This window comes from Corylus avellana, chromosome ca11 (genome assembly GCF_901000735.1).
Source record: "Corylus avellana chromosome ca11, CavTom2PMs-1.0".
In the NCBI taxonomy this organism is placed as follows: Eukaryota; Viridiplantae; Streptophyta; class Magnoliopsida; order Fagales; family Betulaceae; genus Corylus; species Corylus avellana.
Window position 1 is genome coordinate 16,013,807 of NC_081551.1, and position 16,520 is coordinate 16,030,326.

Below are 16,520 nucleotides of genomic sequence, written 5' to 3' on the forward strand. Positions count from 1 at the left end.
GGCAAATCTAGGACATCCGGCGGTCAATCTATCGAATGGTGTGTCCACCTCCGTGATCAGGGAACTTTGGCGGCGCGTGGCTAAATGGGCAGAAGGTGTGGGAGAAGCATGGTGGCCGAAGGCAGTGTGGGATGGCCGATGGTGACGCCTAGAGGAGCGTGACACTTGGATATAGCAGAACAATGAGAAACGTCAAGGACGTTGAAGGCCATGATGAAATAATGAAATTACCAACCACCAACATCCAATTTCTTATTGGATGTTTCATTTTATCCAAGTCTTTGTTTCTAATTTTACAAACGATGTACTCATCAAACTGCATGCATGCAAGATACACACAAAATAATAATAATAATAATAATAATAATAATAATAATAATAATAATAATAATAAATCTAATTAAATATAACAAATCAACTATATAGACCAAATAAAAAGGGATTGAGATCCCCTAGAATTTTCTATTTTCAAATTCATAAATCTCAGCCGAAATTTAATGAGGAAGCTAGAAACATAGGTTTAATAACTTTATCATTAAATGCTGAAACATAACTTATTTTAGACCCTAAAAACCCTGAGATTTATGAATTTGAGAATCTCAAATTTAAAGGAAAAGGAAATTCACGAGAGATTGGTTATTATATATGTACTTACATCTTCTACCTTTGAGTAGTCTCGAAGAGAAAACTTCTTCATGATCCATTGGCCATTGCGATCAGTACCTTTGGCCTTGTTCTTTGTATATTTGAAGACAAAAGATTTCTTGATTCCAATGAGTTTGTTGATTTTAGGATCACAAACTTTTTGAGTGTGTTCGATCTTCCAAGTGCCACACCCAACAACTCTATCCTTCCTTGACTTGCTCTTCTTCTTCAACTTCATAAAGACGAAGAATTGTTTTTTCACCGTAGGATCGAATATTATCCATGGTTCCCTGTTCCCATAGATATCGAACTCACCCACCTCGTCATGAGGCAACGCCTCTCCCTTCACCTTCATTCAAAGAAACATAAAAATCTCTTCAACAGTTGGGTGAAATCAAAATCCTAACGGCATCGTTTCAAATCCCATTTCAACGCTTTTAGATAAAAAACAAGGCTTCGCTTGCGGTGATGCTGCAAGACCGGAGGCTAGGGATCACGTTGACGTCAGTATTTATACAAGGGTGGGGATCACTTTCAGATCACATTGATGTTAAAATAGGCAACGATCGATGTATTTATACAAGTTTCAAAGGGTATCAGAGTTTCAATCAAACACTAAAAGATATGCTAGAATTTAATAAAACTTCGATAAATATTGTTTGATTGCATTAAAAAGTCTATGTTTTGGCCATATAAATCTTAGGTGGCAATCCCATCTTAATTTGAGATATACTAGAATCTAATAAAAACTTCATATTTTGCCCATAAAAGTCCAAGTGACAAGATGGCACATCATCTTCTTTTTGTTTTGTCTTTTTCTCTCCACAAAAAAATAATATGGCATCGTGCCATGTAGACTTATATATATATAAAAGATAGTGTCCACAAACCACCATTAACTCCAAAATCTGCTGTCAAATTTTTATTTCTCCCTCACTCGGGTCTCCACATCTCTCTTCCTGTCCCGCAACAATCTCTGCGTCTTTCCAATCCAAAGCTTCTAAAGTATTTGATTTTCGACGAACTCTTAGATGAACTTATTTGTTCCTGAGATTGTTGAGCCTCCTACATGTAGCCTTGTAAGTAAAGTTTTGTTTGCTGTGTATATACTTAGAAAATTCTTCTATCAATCATTACGGTCCACTTCATGATAAAATTAAAATGTCGTTCATCGGAATGGGGAAAAGCAAAACTTTAGCATAAATACACTTGTCTTGTGAACTGACAAAGAACAATTCTCTAAGAACACTTCTTTAAAAAAAAAAAAAAAAAAGTTTCTCTCAAATACAATCCTCTTCCTGTAAATTTCTCTCGACACAAACAACCATATAAATAAAATAATCCCCACACTTGATCACAGAATCTCAAAAGTTGATCACATAAACCATATGTGAGAGACGAGTTGAGTTGATTCCTCTTTCAAATTGGTAAAATCTGAAAAATCGGCAAATGAGGGCATTGAGGACGTGAGGCTTAATGAATGATTGACGTGCTCTTCTGCTGCCTTGAAACTCTCCACCAACCAATAATGAATAAACCATATTTTGTGGATGGGAAAGACATAAAGTTTGGACTCCTTTGGACGTGTGAGAGGGAGATGTGCGTGTGTTTGTCTCTGTTGATGTTCTAGAGAGAGGGAGAAAAAAAAAATTTGACGGCAGATTTTGGAGTTAACGGTGGCTGGTAATTTTAGCTGGTGAAATAATGATGATGCGGAAATTATAGCTGAAGCAATATAGAAAAAGGAACACAAAGAACTTACGAGTGGTTCGGTGTTAGACACCTACGTCCACCACTCGGAATACCCATAAGGGTTACATTGTGCTCATTAACTTCTTTTGTCTACAATACAAAGGTCCCTAAGGGTAATGTCTAAATACAATTATAGTAATCAAATCCCCTTGATTTGATTACAATCTCAATATTTAATCACAATCAACCCATAAATAGAGAATATTTGATATCAGCATAATTATGAAATATACGAAAAATATTATATATTTTTCATATATTCTAACAGAATATATTAGAATTTGGCAATGTAGTGATCTGGTATCTAATGGGAGTTTCTATGTCTCTGTGTGTGTGTTCTGATGATGTTATGGCTTTCGAACCTTATTTTCTCAAAATTGTTGTGTTGAACTATATATCCTTATCTATATTTCTAGTTTTTACTTCATTTGTGAGCACACTATTCTTTATTTTCTTTTCCTTGCAGTACTGATTTTGTCTTTGAGTGATTTCTATATGAAATATCATTTGGTTAAATAGTAGGCAATGTAACATCTGTCATTAGTATAATACCCTTAATTTTTATTGGCTTTCTATTTAAAGCATATATTTCTAATTTAATTTTTTGATGCTTGTATAGGTCGTTGATGGACTTGAATGTCTTTCAGATGGTGGTTATCCTGATATGATAAAATTCATAAGGCAATCTATATCGGGAACTCCACTTACCGTGGTTTTCAATGATTCATTCAATCATGCCTCTGTTCCATTGGTTCAAAACTTTTTTGTTGCGATCAATCTATCGACTTTCGCTTAATGATACCATTGCCAGTCTAAGTTCATGCATTGTCCAGTCTGTGAATGTGTGCACCTCATAAGAAGAAAAACTATAAAAGGTACATATATCAATTAGTATGTCAAGCAAAGTTTCTACTTAAAGTTTAGAACTTATATGGCCCAAAGTACAAATAGAAAGTGTCTAAAAGCAGTCCCCTTTTTCAAGGCACTTCCTTGTTTGTTTTTATTAGTTTGAATCAAAATAGCACATTTCTCCTTATTCTTGTAAATCTGTTTTACTTACTGATTTCATTATATTACTCTAACAAAAAGAGAATTGTTGTTTTATCCTAAGAGGAGCTTCTGCTGGGTTAGAGAGTAGAAAGAAGGCTATATATCTCATAACTTGCAGTTTATGAGATGTCATTAGCACTTTGGTTCTATTCCTTTTAGGTAGATATTCATGTGAATGTGAATGTACAAAATGTGTTTTATTAGTATTAAAATTAATGGACCAAGTATTAGTCATGGCCCTTTGAATAAGGTTTGTCATTGATGCTTCTATTCAAAACCGAGATATCATGCTGTCCGATTTTTTAATTTTACAGATTAGAAAGGGACTGGATGATGATAATTGAGTCTTTTGACTTATTTTTGGGTAAAAGAGTTTTCACTTGTTTTGAGAAAAAAAAAATTATGAGCACGTTAGCATGTTTTCTGTGAGGTATGATTTTTGAGCTTAAACTTGTTCCTTTTGAGATTTGTTGGATGACCTAATGATAAATAACCTTGGCTTGCAAGATAAAATAAAAAATAAAAAAGAAGAAGAAGAAGAAGAAAAATCATGTTGAGTTTTCCGCTGAATAACCGGACCTCTTGCCTCATTAAGCATTGAGTGTTCGCGTCAAAATGTGTGAAGTTTAAGTTGATTTATAGTATGGCTAGTTTGGCTTTGTAGCCTTTTTGACTTGAGTTCATAAGCCCATAGGGATGTTCTACATCTAGTGCCCTAAAATCATTTAGTTTGAGAGTCACTGGTCTAACACTTGTTACATGGTCAATTAGAAATATTAATGAAGTGAGACATTGCATAGCCTGTGAAAAAAAAAAAAATGAAATCTTGCCTTGGTTGTTTCATCTATTAGGGATTCTTACAAATTTTGTGGAACTTGTTTTGAGTTTAAACTGAAAGCTTCATGATTGTATGTTAATTTCACTTTTCACTTTTTAGAACATATGATGTCTCAATTGTCCATTTTTTAGTAATTTGATTTTGGATTTCCTTTTGATTGTGATGATGATGTTTATCTTTTTAAGCCTGCTCATGAATGAGAACTATGGTTTGTGTGAAACTTCTTTCTTGTTAACAATATAGTGCTTTAATATTTGTGAGTATCATTCCTGTTAAACCCTCACGAGACTTCACTCATCTAATAGGGATGCCTATGGGTTTAAAAAGCTTGTTGCATATGCTAAATGCAATCATTTCTCCCACGAAAGAGGACTTTTGTTTTATTTCTTTCATTTTATTTTTCGTTTTGTTTTGCTAAGTGACTAGCAAAAGGTAAGTTTTGGGGTGTTTGATGTGTGCCAAATATTGCATATTTAGACCATTTAATTTACTTTTGTTAATCCTTTAGCAGTGTTATAATCTGATATTCTAGGTTAGTTCTGTGTTTTTAGTGTTTTGTAGGTTGCTATGAAAAAACTGCAGGTTTTATGTGAAAGTTGCATACTTTGGAAAGAAGCTGCCAACGGATCTACGATCGAGCCCAGCGCAACCACGATCGAGCTTAGACACGCTCAATTCAAAACATAGCGCACGCGCATGCCTGTGCGGCAGGGGGAACTTATGTGCTTGAGTGCTCTCGAGCGTACCAAGTGTGCGATCGAGCGCACATGTCCGATCTAGCAACGTTTCTTAGTTCTAATCCAACCTATAAACCCTAGTTTTAGGCCTATAAATAAAGAACTATTCATATTAGTTTAGGGAGGTTACGAATTACAAAATTTCAGATGAGAAAGAATAGAGTCTATGATTTCAGAGCTCATTTATGGAATATGCTTTGGGAAAAACACTTCTTATGCTTGGCGATGCATAACAAAAGAGAACCGAAAGTGGCGCCATATCAACTCTGAATCTGTGGGACATATCCTCTGGCATTATCAATCAGCCAGGGATGTTTGGCTTGAAGGTCCAAAGGCTTTGCCCAAATGTACAAGTAATGACACCAGTTTCTAGGAGATATTTTTGATGCTCATGGACAAGCTGGATGATTCCATTTTCCAGCTATTTTCCACTGTAGCATGCTAGCTTTGGTTTAGAAGGAACACTGTTGTTCATGGGGGTGACCTGATAGCACCCGCAACACTCATGCAACAAGCGTATATGCAGATAACACTTTTTGAAAGAGCCATGGTGTCACAGCCCCAAGCTTCCCTAATAGCAATACAACCTGAAAGGGAAAAGAAATGGGAGAAACCACCACCACCTTTTGTTAAGGTGAACTGGGATGCAGCCATCTCAAAAGAGCAAAATACAACCGGAGTGGGAGTGATCCTTAGAGATCAGGCAGGGGAGGTGCTTACTTCTTTCTGTACGTCCAAGCCAACAACCATGGAACCCACGTCTGCGGAAGCTATTGCGGCCTGGTACATAATAGAGGTTAGCCAGAAGTTGGGAGTGAGGAATAGCATTTTAGAAGGTGACGCGAAGGAAATAAGCCAAGCGCTGTAACGCATAAGCACGTGGAGAGGATGTTATTGCATGCTAATGGACGAGGCTAGGGAAAATCTTCAACGGCAGTAGGAGTGGCATGCAAACCATGTTTATTGTCAGGCCAATGATATGGCCCACCAATTAGCTAAACTAGCAATAACTCTTAGGGAAGAAATGTTGTGGACTAGGGGTTACCCCTGTTGCATCCTTGGTAATGTACTTGCTGAGCAAGTTTCTTCTTAATCAATAAGATGAGAAATTTTCCTCAAAAAAATAAAAATAAAAAATAAAAACTATCATATAAGGTCTACACAAGATACTATCCATTCTCAGTAGGGTTGACGCTATCCCGAGGGACCTATAATACAATGACAGTGCATCGACTATTGTACACTACTGTCCATAATATTAGCAGCCCAATAGAGTCTGACCTCAGGTGACCCACGGTACTAATGATATACATCCTCTAGTGACCAACCATTAGGCAATGGTTGCGCCGGTTATGAATAACCATTGGATCCAAGGTCCATATAACAACACACACATTTTACCATAGAATCAAGAGTATGTAGTAAGCCCATGACCATTATTCCGCACGTACTAGTATACCATGTTATACAATGCATCTTATCAACTAGTCATTAAAGCAGTTACCAAGCTATTACAAAAAAATAGACATGCTCATATCATACGCGTGGTTAGTCGGCTAACATATCCCATGTTTTTAAGGAAAGTGTTCATAAGTATTTATTTACCTTGCGCAATCACTTGAGTCCTCCGACTTCACAAATCTCTACTATAATGAAATACAACACATCGTTATAAGCAATATTAGAGAACTCTCCAAGTGACACAATAAGTTCCTACCTAGTGAAAGGGGTCATTAAAACCCTAAACTCACATATTTGGGTCATTGGGCGTACGTCCCGCTCTCTGGGCGAATGCTCGGCCTTGTGGGCTTACGTTAGACCAGTGAGTAGAAACTCTCGGCCAGAAGCTACAAACATGATCTTATGCTTCTAAGGTGTGGTATATCCCATAATTCTAGGCTCCTAGTAGACACATGGAAGTAACACATCATGCTATCATACAAACTCAAAGCAACAAAAGGCGGGTTTAAAGTTCTTTAAAAACATTTTTGGTCTTTGTAAGAAAATAGGTACAAGAACTTGTCAAAGCATTTTTAAAACTTGCATGAACACAAAATAAGAAGTATAGCTTAAGAATGCTAAACGTTTGGACAAGAAGTTACCTTAGGAGATAGCAAAGCACCAAGACCTCCTCCTTCTCTCTTCAAGTCACTCCTTATACTAAGATTAGGGTTTTCTGGGGTTATGAGAGGCTGAAGGTCGAAGGGAGGGGTTCTTATAGGGGGTGTAACGCGTGCCTTGCTTTGAAAATGTAGAAAATGTGTTAAAATTACTTTTCAAGTTGTCAATGAACGTTTGGGTATTATTACACGTTGGATAAAAGGGTTTAGGCGTACGTTTTGGGGTATTGCCCACTGGATCAAGGACTGGTCAACGTACGTTCGGATGGTTCCTCGGCGTACGTTCTCATTAAGGGCTAGGTGCGTACGTGCAAGTGGTCCCCTGGCGTACATTCGGTTAGAAAGGGGTGGGCATGTGTTTTGCCTCAAAAAGCTTCAAGAGTTAAGTTACATATAAAGGCTTTAGTCTTTCTGTTTTAAAACTATGCTTTACAAAATTATTAATCGTGTTTGTAATGAGTTATTAGCCTTTTATTAGTCTTTCTGTTTTAAAACTATGCTTTACAAAATTATTAATCGTGTTTGTAATGAGTTATTAACCTTTTACAACGGATTTTTTTTTTTTTATCGGGGTATTACATCAACGATTACTATGCATAGTATTATGTTTTATGCATGTGAATAGAAAGAAAATTTTATGTGCACTGTTTTATGTTCAAATCTAAAGTAAAGTCTCTCTCTAATTTTAAAGAAAAATGAAAACATTGGTGTCTACCTCTAAAAGGATTTCTGCACGTTGTTTTTGTATTTCGGAAAATAGAACATGAGTTTTAAGGAAATGTCTTACAATATTCTTTATAAAGGCAAGTTGGTTTTTAAGTTTTCATAAAATAAGAGAGAGTGTTATCAAAAAGGGATCACGTCACACATTATGTATTGGATTTATTTACTTACTAAGTCGTAGACTCATAATTCCACCACCAAAATATTTATTTACAGCCACAACTGACTAGGAGACGAGAGAGCCAAAGGGGTATCTCCAGTATGACCCGTAGGATTGTAGGGTCAAACTTTTGATGTTCAACTATCGGGACTTTACTTTTGTAAGAGCATTCCCAACAACTTCCTCGTCATTTTTTCTAAGTTTAAAAAATCAAACTACTTTTTGCCTCCCTATTTAAATACACTCCACAATAACTTCTCTTTATAGTTCCCTATAACATTAAAATATTATTTGTTTTACTTTTATTGTTTTTATATTCATTTATTTTGTATAGGAAAGTGTGAGAGGAGAGAGAATGTCATTTTATGATTATAATAAACCATGTGGATTGCTACAACTTTCAACTGTAGCAATCCTAATGTATAGAGAAGATATAGGGAAGCTGCTGTATGTGAGTTTTTGTGATTTTTTTGAGATTTTCCTTATGTATAGAGAAAGGAAGCAACTTTAGGATAGCTGCTGAAAATGCTCTAAGTTAAAATGTGTGGGCCTACACTCCTTTTTGCTATTGTACAATTTCGTAATATTCTGTAAGTTGTAATCAGATGGAACACGTTGTAATTAAGTTATGTCAACATGGACTTTTGCTGCTTCTAGTGCTCTGGTGTTTTATAATTAGGTGAATTTGTGGCTTCTCAAAAGAAAATGAAAGAAAAAACTTCACTTACTACTCATGATCTTCTGTCACTTTTACAATTTTACCCTTAAAACTTTTAAAAATTGTCAATTTAGTGTATCAATCTTTGAATTTTTTTTCAATTTCACCACTCCTTTATGATTTTTCATTAAATCCTCTCAAAATTTCTAAAATACCCCTATTTTTTATATATAAAAAAAAAAAAAAAATTAAAATTAAAATTTTTTTTAAAGATTGTGTGGGTATTTTATCAAATTCGGTTAAATCATGACCTACGCCTAAATCCATGCAATTGTTTTCTTTTTTTTTTTTCTTGAAAAAAAAAAAAAAAAAAGAGCGTTAGTTTGAAAATTTTGACACCCCTCAATTAGGATTTAATAGAAAATCCTAATAGATGGTTGAAATTGCAAAAAATTGGTACAATAAATTGACAATTTTTAAAGTTTAAAGGTTTGAATACAAAATGATAAAAAATCATGAATGGAGTGAAAGTTTTCCCAAAAAAATATATAGAAAAATTTGTCGTGATCATTATTGACTTTGCACGATAACTCCACTTATCATGGTAAAGTTTGAGTGTACAATCATATCTACGAGTATAAATTTAAACAAAATAAACAGTACTAATTGCTGCATGATATTGCATGAGTTTATCCATTGGTTGAGGTATAGCTAGTTCGGTGATAGACATATAAAGAGATAGCTGGAGCCCGGAGGGATAGATTTATCAGATGAGGTAGTGAGTTTGGTGGCTGATCTGCGGCTGTCCGAATCTGTTGGTTTAAACTCACCTTTCTGTGCTCGCTTCATGGTGAAAATTGGACCTTAAAGGCAATCTCTAGAGACCGACCTTTTTTTCAAAAGAAATGCTATTTTTTCGTCTCCCCGTCTGCGTTTTACTGTACATGTATCAATTAGCAGGCTTCCGGGTTGATCTATAAATATGTGTGTGTGAAGCAAACCAATTACAGACGGAGTAATTTTCTTAGGAAGATCCATCCTACCTCTACCAGCCTTCTCTTGTTAATGTCTTAGCCATTTCAACACACAAGCTGTTGATATTTGCACTTGGTTGCTTTAGTACTGGTCTCTCTTCTTGTTCTTGGCCATCGTTAATCGTAAGATGTCGGACAAAACGCAGCTGTATGTTTCAGAAAAAAAAAAAAAAAACTTTGGAAGTGATCGGGATTTGTTCAAGATCTTCCACTTCAAAAAGTTACAGCAAATCTTTTCAAATAAATCCCGGCATATATATAGCCTTTAAAATACGACATCCTAGGAATATTGTCCAAATATATACTAAAATTATCCTGGAATCTAGTAAAGATTTATGTCAGAGTCAGGATCAACTCAGCCATACATGTCATTTTGTTTTCTGGGTCCCAGAATGCTTTTGAGTTTTGACATATATGTGAAACAATATATGCTTCATAAGACGTAGTATCCAGTCGACTGAGCTACTCTTTAAGGACAGTTAGTCTACCATATTAAGTTGTCTGACTCGTAATATTTTGTCCAACTGAGAAAGACTTTCTATTATCAGTGAAGTCAAAAATATTTAGTGTAATGTAATCAATGTAAAACTGTACCATTGGCTGAGATATAACAAAAAGTTTGTTTTATTCAAAGAATAGATTTCGTCTATTTGAGTATGAAAACTACGTAGAAGAGATATTGGGTTTGTTTGATAAAACTTATGATGTGAGATAAATGTGAAGTGTTGGGTATTTAAAATTATTTGTTAATGCCTTTACTTTGATGCTAAAAAGCAAACTCAAAGAGCGTTATCGAACGAACTCATTAGGATATCTTAAACTCCCAGCAACAAAATGTATCAGAATATAAATGAAATAATTAAATTTATCTCTTTCTATTTAATTAAACTTTTAGAACAAGTAGCCTTTTAATATAAAGTGGATTACCTCATCCTCATCCTTGATTCCAAACAGTCGGACAGATGATTTGTCATCAACTAGCTTCTGGCCTTTGTAGCATAAACAAAAGTGACCCCATACATGAGACCTGCATGTACATAAAATGGTTTCTTAATTTAGGAATTTAACAATTAAAAATAAAAGATTTAATCAAGGTAAATAATATATTCGGTTTAGGAAAAAAAAAAAAAAAACCCCAACACAACTAATTAAGCCAATTGTTCGTATTAAACTCAATAGATTAGATGTTTTATTTACAATTACTTGAATTCCTCTGGTGTGTGGTGGCAATAAATTTGCAGAATTAGAATCAAGGGAGTTTCTAAAAAGCATAAAATTTGTTATATATTACATTTTTTTTCTTCTTCTTAAAATTAGTAATTTCATGGCTAATTAGTCCATACCAAGAAATATTAATCTCTCTATCCCTTGGAAACCGACTGAAAACCTCCTCCACGGCCTCTTTCAATTCTGCAATTGTCGCCGTCCTTGCAACTACCACCTCTGCTTAATTGACATTTAAAAATTTCCCAATTGTAATAATTTCCAAATTAAAAATCTAAGAAAAAAAGAAAAAAAAGAAATAAATATATTACCAAAGCAGGAGCCATCCAACTTGAGAACGGAGAGGCGGAGGGGCTGTTGAGGCAGCCTGTGGTAGGCTAAGGTCTTCCAAACGCTCATCGGAGGAAAGATGCATTAATTGCCACGTAAGCATGGTTCCGGCATGTGCAGCCCCATGCCCGGCCGGAGTATAAATTACGTACACCAAAAGAAACCTAACCCTACCTTTTACCGCAAGGAAATCTGAAAATGGCTATATATTTTCTGAGTTTAATTTCCTTCGGTGGTAACGGGCCGGTAGGGTTAGGGCTTTGGTGATCATTCGAAGAGGTCAAAGAGTCAGAGATGAGAGAGAGAAAGAGAGAGAGAGAGAGAGTTTATATTTGTTTCAACGTTATTTGGTTGTGCTTTGAAGACGGAGACGGTTATAGACGTTCAACAGAGACATGATTTGCTGGGAACACAAGGAATAATGCTGATTCGTTTCCTTTTTTCTTTTCTTTTCCTTTTTTTTTTTTTATATATTTTACAAAATTTTTTACAGATTATGTCATGACCTTTTTAATATGTTACAAAACCATAAGCTTAGGTTCTCAACATCCTTTAATATATATATATTTGGTACGGAGTATCTGGAGCTTGCTTCCAACTAATCTTGGAGGTGCATAGGTCTCGGCAATGAGTTTTTCACAAGTGCACTTCAGTTAATTTAAGAGGTAAGTCGGATAGCCCCAAAAAGCAAGTGAGTTTCGAATAGACCCTGAACAGCATACTCAAAGTTCCAGACGGTCCATTTTTTGTATGATTAAAATAAAAATACATATGGTATATATATATATATATATATATATATATATATAAAAACAATATGGTGACATAAGACTACTTGCCACCTCTCCCAAAAAAAAAAAAAAAAAAGAGAGGAGGATATTCTCTGAAAATACTGCTGAATTATTCTCCAAAATCGAATATATCAATTTAGTCCACAAGCCGGACTCAATTAATAGCTAAAGGAAATTTAAAAATCACCAAAAATGACAAAAATCTGTTTCTTAAACAAATGGTACGTTTGGAATTGCGATTTCATAAAAATAATTTGCATTTTTAAAAGATATCGCAAAACGTAAGGCGTTTGGCATTGCAATTTAAAAAGCACTTAATTTAAATAGGAAAAAAATCTGCGATTTCAATAAGGAAAAAGTAGTGATTTCAAAAACGCTATTTTTAAAATCGCACTTATTAAAACTACAATCCCAAACAGTCACAAAATCAAACTATTATCAAAGCAAGAACTCTGCCAAAATTCTGTCAAAATCCAATAACAAATACCGTACCCTTCTAAAACGCAAATGGAAATATTTTCTAAAATGGACAAAATAAATCTTATTCGGAGGAGAAGACAATTAACAGATTTTGAGGCCCAAAATGACGCTCACCAAAGCATAGCTTAGTGGAATCGACATCATGCATGCACAACAAAATAAGCTCTTTTGTTTTTTTTTTTTGTTTTTTACATGTCCACACAAGGAAAAAGAGAGGAAGGATTCGAACTAGTGACCTCCACTTCATTATGCGTGGTCCACAGTCAATTGAACTACTTCTTGAAAATTAAAATAAGCTTCTCAAATTGGGGTCTTATGCACAATTCTAATACTGGTAACGAAAGTTTTGCACGTTTTACTGCATACTTCTAGCCCCAATTACTTCTACTTCTAGTCATGTCGAATCATCAATTCTTGTCATTCTTGTGCTGATTCTCTCTGTCAAGGTATGCCAGGGCTATCAACTCAGCATCAAACAACTCAGCATTAGCTATGACTCCTGCATCAGATCCAAACACATGAAGCAAAAAGGTATATCCATGACATACTTTTCTAATTATGGGCTCCCATCTCATTATTATGTTTTGACAAAGCTATAAGAAAGAATAAGATGGAGCGCACTGTGCACCCTTCTTTCTCTTTCGATAGAAAGGCCCATTTGGCCGAATTAGGATCATATTAAATTTAAATGTATTGAAGAATATTCAGTAAGTTATATTAGAAGGGTATTTTTGTCTCTTCAATTTTTTGATGATACAAAAATAACCCTCCAATATAACTAAATAAATATTTTTTAATTCAAATAAACTGGAGAGGATCATATTCTCATTTAGCCAGCTGTGATATATAGTTATATAGAAGAAGAAACAACATGCATATTAAATCAAGAAACTGTAGTACTAGCTACTTAATAGATTGCTAGCTTGTTGGTTGCCTTAGGAAATGAAGCTTTTAGATTTGGGGAACAAATGCATTCCTTATATAAGACAACTCATTATTAGGAATGGAACCAGTGAAGCTAATTATGGCAAAAGATTAGAAGCATCAAGTTTCCAATGAAATCCAAATGATGATCCGACACTTTTTTGCCTCTATGACTATGATATGACCTCCTTCCATGGGTTGTCCTTCAATGTTTTGTTGATTAATCAAGTGTTTTTATTCCTGTAGAGTATACCATTTTTAAACACTCTTTTAGCTACTAATTACACACAGAATTAAGCACTTCACAGAATGAGAGAGAATTTTAAATCCATTGCTTGAGAGAGAAAGATTTTACTCTTAGAAACTGTGTGTATATATATATATATATATATATATGCAGAGTTGCACTATTCACACGTCAGAAAATTAATGACGTGGCAACAAAGCATGTACTATAGTCACGTCAGAAAATACTAGTTTTTTTTGTAGTGCATACCTGTGCTTTGTCTATAGAGGAGAACTGCTTGGAACCAGAAAAAAAATAAATAAATAAATAAATAAAAGCAATATTATATATATATATATATGGGAGAATTAATGTAATACCTTGGAGAGTGTTTAAAGTGAGACCTCAATTTCATCTGGCCAATATGTTCAACATTGGTACTCCAGAAAAATAAATAAGTACTGCTGCAAGAAAAGAAGTCTACGCGCGTGATGCAATTTATGTCCCGCACGGGCAGCTCGAATGGAAGCTTCAATAATGTTATACTTATGCCTCGAGGTCTTATGTTCGAATCCGGACTTAAATGATACCTGTAGTTTGCCGGCAATTGCAAGTATCCGGACTTTATTCTATAGACCTGCTTTAGAGGGTCTCCAAGTGATCATCAAACAACAACAATAATGCAATTTACATATATTGGCATATATATAAGGGATAAATTTAAGAGATGCTTTTTGTGAAAAGATAATTTAAGATATATAAAACATGCAATATCATGCAAGAAGTAGAATCGAATATTAGAATATATATCAGAAAAACAAGTTTTCAAGAGAAACTGATAATCATCAGGTGATATGGGAAAGCATGCAGTTGGGGAAAAGATATGGGAAAGTGATATTGGCGCGGCTCAATCCGAGAACTTTTACGACTTTTCCACACGTAAATCCGTCATCAGATTGAACCTCACCAACATCGCTTTCTTTGCATCCCATGCATCCATCCATCCATCCATAAGAAAAGCATAAAGCAAATTATAAAGTTCTTCCACTACGACTGCCACAGCAAAAACACACAGCGATACTAAAGAGTTTGCAGTGATCTTTTTGGCTTTCAAGCTTGCTGGCCTGGAAATAGAAAGGAAAAAAAATGAACTTGATTAAAGAATTCCATATATGGTCCCATTTTCCACCAAAGGACAATAATATCATAATTTTAAGTACCCATGGTAGGGGAAAAGAACTTATTCATAATTAAAAAATTAAAAATTAAAAGAAAGAAAAGGAGGTGGGGGAACTTGTTTTTAATTAATGTTGAAGTGGGATCTCCAATCATGATTTATTTTCTGGCTTGCTAGCTAGCGAGTCAGTATCAATGCAAGGCATAAAAAGCTCTATATTTCAATACTAGCTAGTGGGGTCCCAAAATTGTAATTATTTTTCCATAAATCACGGGGGGGATGAAGAAGATGATGAGCAACGTGCAAGGTTTCACCGCACGTATGGTTTACATGAAGCTACTAAAAACCATGAGACAACACTCATTGAACAAACAAAACTTTGTTTGGTTTGGTTTTCATCCAACTGAAAAATGGTCGTGCTAATTATCACTCATATTGAGTCTTTTCAACAAAGAACTAAATTAGGGTTTGGAAAAGGAAGAGCTTATGAAGAAGAAGAAGAAGAAGATGATGATGAATGACAAAGAAACAATGATCATGATGATCAACACAACATATGTTAAAGAAAACCAACAACTATATATATATTGATAGAACATGAGAGAAGGAGAAGAAGAAGAAGAAGAAGAAGAAGAGCTGAGAGAGAGAGAGAGAGAGAGAGAGAGAGAGAGAGGGATGAGGAGGAGAAGGGGTGAAGAGGGAGAGAATGTATACTGGTAGGTTGTGCCTCGGGATGGGAAGGTGAAGAAGGTGAGTGGAATGATGTCAAGAGGGAGCATCACTTACTTTAGGGTTTGTCATGCTTAGTTTGTACTCAAATAAAATCAAACACCACCTTCTTGCGCATGCACCTGAAATATTCTCCACCAGAAAACCCAAACAACTCCTTTTGATTGTACCTCCACCCTTTTTTCTATTCTTATTATTTTAACCCCCCACCTTTTTGTATCATGCTTGCACCTCATTATATTTATTCCTACGGAGAATAACATACTTGGCTTATATATATATATAAAGTATATATTTTTGTATATATATATATATACACACACACACCATGATACAAAAATATATACTTTATATATATATCCAACATCTCCTCTTTAATATTCACTTATAAAAAGTAGATGATTTTCAATCTTTTATATATATATATATATATATATATATATATATATATATATATATATACACACACTTTGCATGCATGATTCAAAAAGGCTATATCCCAATCCCACCCCACCCATTACCACAATTATTATTATTCCACCAAGAACATACCTTCTAGCTTAGGATAAAATAGTAGGTTTTCATAGTTAACCTAAATTAACAAATGAATACGTCGTAGGGCAGCAAAAGATGGTCAAAATGTATGCGTTTGTTCTTTTTTTCTTTTTTTCTTTTTTTTTGTGTGTGTTGGTGGATAGAGAGAGAGAGAGAGAGAGAGAGAGAATCTTGGGAACAGGAGTGCAGAATGTCAGCGAAGGGATTTTGTCTAGAAAGAAGTTTCGGAATGGAAGGGGGGGTACGTACAAAGTTGCTAGCTTTTAAACACACACATTTTAGCAGTAAGCAAATAGGGCAAAGCGGGGACACCGGCGCTAAAGGAGCCCTGCCTTGGGCCTGCAATGGGGAACACTCTCCTTGGGTT

The 16,520-nt window shown here is 34.9% G+C and overlaps 1 protein-coding gene and 1 long non-coding RNA gene across 2 annotated transcripts; both read right to left on the reverse strand.

Annotated features, from left to right (window-relative positions):
- Positions 1-9,727: 9,727 nt before the first annotated feature.
- Positions 9,728-11,441, reverse strand: LOC132165272 (uncharacterized). The gene is made up of 4 exons (XM_059575764.1): positions 11,253-11,441; positions 11,061-11,160; positions 10,645-10,744; positions 9,728-9,863 (listed from the first exon to the last, which is right to left on the reverse strand). The coding sequence occupies exons 1-4, from the start codon at positions 11,338-11,340 to the stop codon at positions 9,729-9,731; spliced, it is 423 nt and encodes a 140-aa protein (XP_059431747.1). The 5' UTR covers positions 11,341-11,441; the 3' UTR covers position 9,728.
- A 1,323-nt stretch (positions 11,442-12,764) lies between these two features.
- On the reverse strand, positions 12,765-14,890 carry LOC132166640 (uncharacterized). The gene is made up of 2 exons (XR_009438587.1): positions 14,073-14,890; positions 12,765-13,041 (listed from the first exon to the last, which is right to left on the reverse strand). It is a non-coding gene; the product is annotated as an uncharacterized LOC132166640 (long non-coding RNA).
- Between the last annotated feature and the right edge of the window lie 1,630 nt (positions 14,891-16,520).